The sequence below is a fragment of the Balearica regulorum genome, chromosome 3 (assembly GCF_011004875.1).
Source record: "Balearica regulorum gibbericeps isolate bBalReg1 chromosome 3, bBalReg1.pri, whole genome shotgun sequence".
Taxonomy (NCBI): domain Eukaryota; kingdom Metazoa; phylum Chordata; class Aves; order Gruiformes; family Gruidae; genus Balearica; species Balearica regulorum.
In genome coordinates, this window is record NC_046186.1 from 1098353 (window position 1) to 1109530 (window position 11178).

Sequence of the window (11178 nt, forward strand, 5' to 3'; positions counted from 1 at the left end):
GAGCCTGCCCGTGTCCCACCGGCTCCAGGGACAGGCGGGGGGGCCAGGGCTCTGTTGGGGGTCCCGTGGGGAAGGGGCAACTGTTCTCACCCTCCCCGCTCTGTCCTTCCCGGCCCCCCTCCCTGTGTGCAGCCCCCATTCCCCTTCCCCAAGAGATCTCCACTTCCAGCACCATCCCGGCCTTCCCCCGGCCCCGGTCGCCTGCCCTCTCCAGCCCCCATCTTTCCCACCCCACCGGACAGTCCCTGGTCAACTTTACAGTCACATCCCACCATCGTCAGGCCTTTTGCCTTCCCTAACGGCCTCTTCTCAGAGAGTCACTGAGAACATTAATTACAAACCTTGCAGACAGCGAGAGCTGCTGCATCCCTGTGTGACTTGAAGGCATCTTTGCATTCCTTCCCACAGCAAGGCCTGCAAGGAAGGACGTGCCAGACGATCCCTCTGAGGGCGGACTGGCAGACACACTGGAAGGAGGACTGCCTCCCTGGACTGGAGAAGGAGTTGGTGTTACTGGCACACAGGCCTTGAGACATCTGAAAGATGAAGATTACCTAAAGCTTGCAAGCAATGCACAGTACACGTGGGAGAAAAAAGCCCCGGAAGAGTGCTTCAGGCACACGGCACAAAGGTACCGGCACAGACCCTCCACCCGCCTGATACCCCAGCCGAGCCTGAGGCCACCCCACTCACCAGCTGGTCCAGCTTGAAGTTTGGTGGTGAATTCACACACACGCTCCACGCACACCCAGGCTGGGATACAGACACTTGCTCCCTGCCCAGCAGCTGGCACGAGGCACGTGGGCTGTGACCCACGGTCCTGCTCCAGCTGCAGGTGCTCAGCCCCTCACCCACCTTCACACCGTTCCCCCAGGTAGTTCATTTTCAGGACACGCACCATTCCCACCCCAGTGGCTGGAGGTTAAAGACCCCCACTCACTCCAGTGGCTGACACGATGGGTCAGGGCCACCTACACGCCCAGTCTGACCCCAGTAACTGGCCCCAAATCCCCGCACAGGTCTCACCAATAACCGGCCCTTAGTCCTTGCAGCGCACGCTCACACTGGCAAGGTTTGTTTCCTGCCGTTGTCTCCATGTCTGTTCTGTCAGGTCTGTGTCTTGGTATATTTTTGAGTTTGGTTCCCCCTTTTTCCCTTAGTTTCCCAGTTGACCACCTCCCCGATCAGATAACCTCGCTAGAATAAACCTTCCCACCCTCTCACTCATCAATTAGTGTGGTCCCCACCACTGCCTCCCTTATCATTTGCAGGTCAGATGTGTTTAACTGGCTGTTCCTGTTTATGGCTTCCTCCCCTTCTTACTGTCCCTTGAGGCACTGGAGAAGGTCCTTGACCAGACACCCTGAAAGGAGCAGACACACACACCCTTACACAGACCCTCGCCCAGCTGCCACCTTCCTGTCTTCACAGCACAAACGCTGAAGTCACACACAACTGTGGCCCACCTGGAGATAAAGGATGCAGAGACCAACTCGTTTAGTTTATTAGTTTATTAGTTTTTAGCAAAGACTACAAGGGATTACAGTGAATCACCACTTTGACCAGCTCTCCAGGAGGGTTTGGTCTTTGGGTTTCAAGCGGCATTGCAGGAACTGCGTGGCAAAAAGCACCAACCACCTCACTGGTGGTCATGTTCTCCAGACCATGGCTCCGTTGCCACCAGCCTGTCCCGACAGCATGAACACGAATGTCACACGCTGCTGAGGAAGCTGCAAAGATACATAATTCGTCCTCGTAGCCCTCTGCTGGACTCTCCCCAGTAGTTCCCAGTCTGTCTGGAACTGGGGAGCCCAGCACTGGACACACAACTCCAGATGTGGCCTCACCAGGGCAGAGCAGAGGGGGAGGAGAACCTCCCTCGACCTGCTGGCCACGCTCTTCTCCGTGCACCCCAGGACACCGTTGGCCGCCTTGGCCACGAGGGCACGCTGCTGGTCATGGAGAGCTTGTTGTCCACCAGGACATCCAGGCCCTTCTCCGCAGCGCTGCTTCCCAGCAGGTCACCCCCACCCTGTCCTGGTGCTGGGGTTATTCCTCCCTGGGTGCAGGACCCTCCACTTGCCCTTGTTGAATTCCATTGGGTTCCTCTCCGCCCAACTCTCCAGCCTGCCCAGGTCTGGCTGAATGGCAGCGCAGCCTCCTGCTCTGTCGGCCTCTCCTCCCAGTCTGGGATCGCCAGCAAACGTGCTGAGGGCACACTCTGTCCCCTGTTCCAGGTCAGTGATGAAGATGTTGAACAAGACCGGACCCAGCACTGACCCCTGGGGCACACCACTCACTACAGGCCTCCAGCGAGACTCTGCACCGCTGATCACAACCCTCTGGGCTCTGCCGTTCAGCCAGTTCTCAACCCACCTCACCTTTAACAGCATCACAGACAGAACAGCTACTGGTCTGAGGACTAGCTCAGTTTACCAATAAGGGGTCGACAAGGGAAGGATAATCCCGAAAAGCAAAGCAGCACAGCTTGCAGCCAGTGTTGAGCTGCTCTCGGATCCCACAGCCCTTTTGTTACAGGGTGACAAGTACTTGCTGCAGGAAAACTATTTTTTTGCCACTGTCACTTATTGTCTCATAGTAGATGATAAAATTGGTCCTTTCTAATGCTGCCTTTGCTCTTCATCCGGTGCTTGGTCTTAATCTTGGCCATATGACTGCAGGAATGTTTTTGGTTTTTTGCTCTAAGGCCAAACAGATGCAAATGTTTATGGCAAGAAGGGAAGAGCATTCTAAGTTTATCGTGAAGCAAGGGAATTTCTGAGCGATGGCAGGAGTAGCACACCTTATTTCACCCAACTTCCTAAGCAGATAGATCCCATTTTCTTCATGTGGCTTGAGGTCGTGGTCATTACAACAATATTTTGCAGACAGGCTTGTACTATGCTGTTCTAAAATGCAAAGCAGTTGCGGTTCTTCCTTCATATCGACTTGGCCTAAAGCGCCTTCAGTTCATCAAGTGCTTCCTGCTTTTTAATATTGTGCCACAAAGCAGGGATTTCTCCTTTGCCTTGAAATTTCCCGTTGTGCCATGTTTCTAGCTCTGACCTGAAATGACACACAAACCATTTCCAGTACGCTTGCATGGATGGATCAGGAGTAATTTTCCAAGTGTTATATGGAGATCCTGCATCCCGGTATTCCTTGTAGGGGATCCATGTGTCTTCACCAATCCTGAATGTACAGTCACTTGCAACCAAACTAGAACAAATATCAATGACCAGATGGTCTGTATAACGCCACCTGTATCCCGTCAAACCTTCCGGACGATGGTAGACAACCTGATGGTCTCCATCGTGATTCGGCATGGTGTTTGTGCAAACAGCCCCACAAAAGGGACACTGCTCCCAGCACCCTGCAAACTGCTCGGCCAGGATTGTGTGAGGCTGCCTTTCAAATGAGCTCATATTGGCACTAGCGAACTCTTCCCTGAGGTGATCTTTCAGGGGAGCCAGTGCTTCCGTCATGGCATTATTCAGGAACTCTATGTCTGTTATCTCCTGATGCTCAATGCCCTTCAGCTCCGTCCTGGGCAAGCGTAGCACCTCTCCAAGAGCGCTGCAAAATTCATCCAGCCAAAGAGAGATTTTGTCATTTCTGTCTTTTCTGTCTTTGACAATCCTGGTTGAGGTAAAAACAGCTGACTGGATGCACTCATAGCAGTGAGTAAGGGAGTCATCTAAAAACTTCTCCAGCCTCCTGTTCCCATCTAAACAGTACGTCTCAACACGTGTCTCAATGTATCTCTGTAAAAAGTCTCGTGGGCGTTTGAGGTACTGCATGAATTTCTCAAAATTTTCTTCTTCTGCCAGGTATCTCAGTATGCAAACTTCCAGAGAGGCTCTACTGCCATTGAAATCTGGGAATTTACCCTTTACGTCTCGAGCTATGGCAAGAGCTGTCCTCTCATAGACCGCCTCGCGAAGAGCTGGGACAATCTTGTCACACAGGAAAACAGCAAATGTTGTGATAGAAGTGGCTCCCTGGCAGGAAATCTGGAAACACTTAAAGAAATCTTCTCTCTTGCTCTCCAGGTAGATGCTTGGATCATTTGCTTTTTTGAATGCTGTGTGCATGGCTTTAAACCTTTCTGCTGCCCTTCTGCACAGATGCAGTGATAAATCTATGCTGTAGTCTTTATTAAACCTGTAATTTGCATCGCTAGGGACCGAGTTCACACCTTTCCGTACTTCATTTAGTATTTCATGAATAAAACTTCGACTGTAATCCCTTTTCTCCCTTTCCTTCTTATCAATGTTTGCCTTCACACACTCTATGATGTTATCTGTAATGCGTTCTATGTTGCTCACCTCAGCATGATCAAAATTCGTAGTCCAAGAGGGTAGCCAACCTTTTTTCTTAGTGACATGTTTCTTCAAGTCAACAGAAAATGCTCCGTGTTTGGGAAATGTCCTGATTCGTGCAGGTAAGTTAGGCTCCTGGAAGTGCTCTAGAAGGACATCTTCTATTTCCACATCGATATCAACCTGTTCCGGAGGGGGAGCAGCAGAGGAGACTTCAGCAATCCAGGTTGTCCAGAGACAAATAAAGTTGTCTCTCAGTTCCCCTTCACTTAGACTCTGGCCTTTTAGAGACAGAGCCAGCTCCCTGCTCCTTTTCAGGAGCTCGCTTTCATACTCTGACTTCCTTTCATCCAGTTTACACTGGTTCTTCTTTAGTTCGATAAGATTCTCACACTTCTTTCTAGTTTCAAGAAGAAGAGATTCTTTTAGTTCTTTCAGCTTCAGTTCCGTGCTGCCTTTCCACTGGATCAGTATCTCACAGTCTCTGTCTTCAGCAAAATACTTTTCCATCTCTCTCCTGATGGCATCACTTGTCCCTTGCACTAGGTTTTCAAGGTGTTCTGTGGTGACCTTCTGCAAGTCCCCATTCCGAATTTTATTGTCCAGTTTCATTTGCAAGTCCAAGATGTGACTCCTCAGCTGCCAGGTCCACTGGCTAAATGCGGTTTCCAGTTTCTTGTACGCAGCAATCTCCACTGAATTCTTGAAGCTGAAAATGAAGTTTTCATTCAGCAAAGCGTTCCAGAGGTCACTAATACGAACTTTCAAGCTCGAGAGCCTCAAAACACTGCCCTGCGACTCCTTCTTGGCAGCTTGGAGAATTTTGCTCTTTAATTCCTGGACGTTGCGGCTGTAGGTGGGGTTGGGCGGTGCCATCGGGGGGTTTCCTTCCCACAGGTGAGCAAAGTAATGAATGTGGGTGTTGACGTCAAAGCGGATGACGTCACTGAAGCAGGAGACGTCACAGAATTCCTGCTGGGCAGCTGTCACGGTCATTTCATCCAGCTTTTCCTGCAGACGTCTTTGTCCTTCCATGTTCTGTTCCTTGGCAGTTATCTCGCCCACATTTTGGTGCACAAACAGGCAGCTTGGAGAAAGATTGACTTGCTTCATCCTCAGAAAAGCCTGCACAGCAATCTGAAGGACATCTTGCATTTCTGAAGGATTTTCTCCAAAGATATTGATCAGAGTCATGTTGCCGATGCCAATGACAAAGGTGGCCAGCTCGTTGTCGTGATTAAGGGACTGTTTATTGGCCATCTCTATGGCACGAAGTCCCTCTGTGTCAACAACAAGCATGTAATCAAAGCCCAAGTCCTGTTGCAGCTTCTCGTCCACTTTAATTAGCTGCATGAACGCTCCCCGGGTGCATCTCCCCGCACTGACATTAAACTGAAGACCAAACATGGCATTCAACAGGGTTGACTTCCCTGTGCTCTGGATGCCAAGCACTGAGAGAACAAATACTCGTTTGTCCCCTAGCTTCACAATTAATCTGTCAAAGATTGCGCCAACCCATCGTAACGGTACGTAAGAAGCATCGCCATCCATCAGCTCAATGGGATACCCTGAAACCATCAGATCAGCTGCAATTTCAGGTAGTTTGACAAAACATATCTCCTTTGAGTTCATTGATTCCAGAGCTTCATAAATCTGCCCTACCTCTCTCAAAATATGCTCAAGGCCAATGGACGAATCATTGATTTCGTTGGAGAGGGCATCTAACTTAGGCAGCAACAGAGGTTTCAGATTGTTTTTTTCGTTTCTTTTCTTTATTGCCAGGATTTGCGACCATAACTGGTGATACTGTCTCTTCAGTTCGTCAAGGCGATCGGAGGTCAGGTCATCCATAAAGACCTTCATCCACTGCAGGAAGTATTTCTTGGTATCTGCTGGCTGTGACTGGAGAAAACTGAGGACTGATTTCATCAGCTGATTGAGGGGGAACGCTTTCTCCAGTTGCTTCCTTCTTATTGCCGACTTCTCTGATTCAATTTGGCTCCGATGATGCTCTATGCTCTTGTTCCTCTTTTCCTGCAAGCGAGTGAGTTCTTTGTCCTTTTTGCACCATGTGGACCACAGCTTTCCTTGAAGAGGCAGTAGCTGGGATTTGATCTCGAACAACTTCTCTTTCTTCAGAAGCTTCACCAGTGCCTGTGCCTTTTCTTTGGCTGTCACACATGCGTCTGTATCTTCATCGACTAAGAATCCGTGCTTGCGAGCTTTGTCCAGGCAGGCGTCAAGGCTGAAAAGCGTGTTAGACCCTTCTAGGAGATCCCTGATTGTTTTTGTCAGCTCACCCATCAATTCTGCTTCGTTTCTGTTCTTGATACCTATTCTTATGTTTTGGCTAGATCGGCCAGCTAAAACGTTCTCTTTTTCAGTGAAAAGACAAACCAGAGGCTTTTGCGACTGCCACAGGTCACGTAAAATTTCCATCCCTTTCTTGTCACTCTGATCAGACTCGGCTACGAGAGCCACGTTCACGGCAGATATCTCCTGTAGAAACTGCAGCTGTTCTTCATGATCCCTTGCATCTCCGTGCAGGTTACAGAAAGCCACACAGCAGTCAAAGCTGTCATTGTCGCTACCCCGGGGACAGTACCAGGAGATCTCCACAACACCTTTCATCAGCAGACAGTTTTTGGTGCTGCCTTTGCAATGTCGGTGGAAAAAAGTGTCGTGTTTTTGTTTGCTCAGCAGAGCATTCAGGATCTGAGACTTGGAAGAGGAGGGAGAACTGCCGATCCGTATGAAGGACACGATGGGTGTCTCTGCCTGATAAATGAGTTTGTTTTTGTAACTGTTAATTCTGACCTCCTCTCCTGACTTCACAGCCCCTTTCCAGCTCTTTTTTATTTGGCTGAGGGACCAGAGGGGGAACTCTATCCGTGAAGTGCACGGGTTGGGTACCAGGAGAGGTAGCGCAAATTGGCAGAAAGCAAGCTTTGTTGAAATGTACTGTCTCATGAAATCGTCAGCGCAATGAAAAATTGCCATCTGGAGGTCCATGGGGTGCACAGAACTCTCCCTGGTTGCATGTTCAGGGGCTTCTTCCTCCAAATCAGCGAAAAAGTCATCAAAGGAATCCAAGGGTTCATGCTCTTGCGGTGTGATTTTTGGCACAGATGCGAGTCCTGGGTTGCTCTCGTCCTTGCACGTCAGGTACCTCACCTGATAATCCACAGTCAATAGCTTTTGCAAGAAGTAAAAAGGTAGTTCATTGTCCTTGCTGGGCTGGCTGTCATGTACAGATGTCTTATATATGATGTGGAAATCTTCCGTCCCCATTTTTCTTGGATAGTGACTTTCTAGTCCAAGGCGTGTAAGTAAGTGGAGGAAATCTTGGTTTGCAATGGCTTGATTTGCTCTGGATTCGCCGCCATCTGATTTGGGTTGGGACAGACTGGAAGGCTCCATTCTCTGAAAAGTGTCTTCCATGTCTTTGATTATACTGTTTTTCTTCAGATCGTCGCATGTGTCCTCCAAGCGCCCACTGATGAAGGCACGCAAGTCACTTTCCAGCATCTCCCAGTCTTTGACTGCTCTGTGCTTTTCGAGGAGAGCTTTTATCTCTGCGGACCATAAGCTTTTCATCTGATCTTCCATGAAAACTAAACGCTCATTCTTCTGCTCAGGCGACACCTCTCTATATTCAGGCGTTACAGTTAGACCCGTCAGCAGCAGGAAGGCCTGGGCTCTGTAAACTTCTTGCTCCTTCAGATTCAGATAGTCCTTATGTGTCATTTGCATTTCATTTATCATGAAGTTAATTTCTGGCCATCCAAGGAGGTACTGAAAAGTGCTGCTTTCCACCTGGTATCCCGTGCTGGTTGTAATTAAGAGCACCAACAGTTCTATGTCTTTCTGCGCCCTTTCCTGGAGAAACTGGAGTAAGGAGTAAACAGCTAGGCTTGTAGTCAAGGTGGCTTTTATCTTTGCTTCATGAATGGCAGATGCAGAGGTTTCTGGTGCATAGGTGACTTCCTGGATGTACTCCTTCATTTGCAGCAGTGTCTTGGTGAGATCTTCAAGCTCAGAAACATTGGGAGTTTCGGGAAGCATGTGCTCAGTATGGAAGATCCACTGCATAATGAAGGAAGACCTGGGGAAGTCCTTGACAGAATAGACATGAGGATCCAGGAGGCACCTCAACAGAGACTTGATAGAGGTGGTGTTTTCCGGAGGTGACCTCGTGCAAAACAGAACGGTATTCACCAGGAACTCCTGCAGTGCTTTGTCCGACAGGCATATGTTGATCCAGACGCTATGGTTTTTGGTTTTTTCATTCAGATTCTGTTTGAAATCTATCAGGGTGAGCAGTTTTCTTTCATCCGCCGTCGCCTCCCAGGCCTTCACGCACTCCATGAAAGCTTTGGCCTCTTCCACCGCACTGACCAGTTCCTCTCCAAACATGGTGCCAACGCTTTGATTCGTTAGCGCTTCATACGCAGCCCTGAGGCTGCTGCTCATTTGATAGATGGACTTAAAATCACTGACGTGATTGAACAGGATTATATCCCACACTGGGATCAGCTGAAAGCCTCGGTCGATAACACACCAGGTTGTGTTATTACTTACAAGCCCCAGTTTCCACTGAGGAAGAGAATCCGTCTCTGATGGGCCCCCTGTGTTGGTCACGTAGACCTGAACCGCTGTGTGGGCACTCTTTCCATCTCTTCCCTGAAAAGAAGCCTGTGAGCTGGATTTTGAAACGTCCACGTCCACTCCCACGCTGACACCAAAGCCCCTGAAGCTGGCCCCAATGTAGCAGTTCAGTGCTTCAGACGCTTGTCGCTTCATCTCTTCCCGCTGCTCAGCTCTGAATCCTTCCGTAGATGCTTTCCACCAGAATATCCCCCCAAAGTGGAGGGGACCCTGGTTTACGTGGGACCCAAACCTGTTGAAGAAGCTCGCACACCTGCTCTTCAGCATGTTGGGCCTGTCTGCTTCCTCAGTGATGCTCAGAAGATGCTCGATCTCTTGCAGCTCCCGCAGGGCCGCATCCGAGAGGCGAAGCTGATGATTTTGGAAGTAGCAGGAGGCCAGAGGGATGTACTGGTACTTGGTGGTGCAAATGTAGCTCTTCTCAGAGCGGGACTGGTGGGTGCTCTCCGACCGCGAGGAGCTTCTGTAATCTACACCAGCTTCAACATTAAACCCCCAGAACCCGGCTTTGGCAGAAACGCTGACGCTGAACCCCAGCTGCTCCATGGACTTGGTGAAAGTGGCTTCTGCTGCAGAGGAGGAGAACTCCTTCCTCTCAAGCAGCGACCCTTGCTCTGGACCAGCGAGCTTGAATCCATCGGGAACCCTGATGAGCTGATCTCGCTTTGCCAGCACATCTGCAAGGCTGCTGGTTCTGTAAATGCCCTGCAGGGCCAGCCCCCCCGACGCCCGCCTCAGGACCTCCGTGTCGGGGACGTTCTCACCCCTGCCCACTGACAGCTCCTGCTGCTCCAGGCGCTTCTGGATGCTCTCCAGCACATGCACCAATGACTTCTCTGGTGGTGGTGCCCAGTACTCTTTGGGAATCTCCATGGCTTGCCACAGAGCCTCCTCTTTCTGTCTTATATCATCCTTGTTGTGGCTGTGGCTTTTGTGCATTTTTTGCAGCTCTTCCAGGGCTAGCTTGGCCTCTTCTTGTCTCTGCTTTGTCATCTCCAAGCGCTGCTTCTGCAGGTCCTCAAAAGTTTCTTTGTTGTCTGTTAGTTCCAGGAGTTTTTGGAGCGCCCTTCTTTCCCAGGCGTACCGTACTTTGCACTCCAGCTTAAGGTAGTCTTCATATTGCAGATGTTTCAGGGCTTCTCTGGACTTGACTCCCAGTGTCTCCGACAGTTGGGGGAGCCAGTATCCATCATCCAATCCTTCCTTCTCACATGCTTCTGCCAGTAGTTTTTTAGCAAGTTGTGCCTTTTCATCATCCTCTACTATGTTCTCCTGGGAATCCATCCCTGTGGAAGAGGAAAACAGACTTTATTTAAGGTATGTTATCAGAAGCCATGGCCTCTTAGAAGAGGGCTGTCCAGCAGCTGCTGGATTCCTCCTACCTGGCTGCAGGAGCCCAGCCTGGGACACCCCAAGACCCAGAGGGTCTCCATCCAGGACATGGATGTGCCCGCTGCTTTCTCATTTGCAGGTTCAACCCTGAAGCTGAGTGTGCATCCAAGAGACACCACACACCCTCACTCTGATGTGGCCACACAACCGCCATGGACAAGGTGCTGCCTTCAACAGCACCCACGTATACCAAACAGGACTCATAAATCCATACATACAGACAGCCGCGGGCATTCCTGCACCCTCTTACCAGCCCCACGCGTCTCCTGCTCGCTGGCTGGTCCAGCTCGGTGCTCACCAGCAAACAGAGGCACGCGCTCACACACTCATCTCACGGACACCCCACACTCACAGGACACGCTCACCCTGAACACGGAGCACCGAGCACACGGGCTGTGACCTGTGGTCCCTCTCCAGCGGCCGGCACAGAGCCCCTCACTCGCCCTGCTCACGCCCGTTCACCCCAGGAGCTGCTTCTCTCTGGTGGATGGGAAAACTCCGGGTTGTCCCTGTCCAGAGCTGCACCTGGAGCATCCTGTTGGCCCATCATTAGTGACTGGAGACTTTGGGTCTCTGGCATTGTCTCCGGGACCCCCTGTCTTTCCAGTTTGTGTGGGTTTGTTTATCGTTTCCCCTGTCATTGATTATCCCATCTACATGGGAAAGGTCCTTGACTGGTAACTTCAATGGAGCTGATGCTCTCACTGTCCATGTACCTTTACACCCTTTTGTTTTGTTTTTTTTTTAAACACTGTCATCCAAACCTGACAATTGTCTCTGTCTCAATTCAGTTGGG

The 11178-nt window shown here is 50.3% G+C and overlaps 1 protein-coding gene across 1 annotated transcript; it reads right to left on the minus strand.

The window, feature by feature from the left end:
• Positions 1-2916: 2916 nt before the first annotated feature.
• On the minus strand, positions 2917-10274 carry LOC142601390 (interferon-induced very large GTPase 1-like). Its single transcript, XM_075750233.1, has one exon. It carries the CDS (start codon positions 10272-10274, stop codon positions 2955-2957), a length of 7320 nt encoding a protein of 2439 aa, XP_075606348.1. The 3' UTR covers positions 2917-2954.
• Positions 10275-11178: the final 904 nt, after the last annotated feature.

What these genes read in the sequence shown, in the direction of transcription:
- LOC142601390 (XM_075750233.1), bottom strand. Translation starts at nt 10,274, where the DNA reads ATGGATTCCCAGGAGAACATAGTAGAGGATGATGAAAAGGCACAACTT.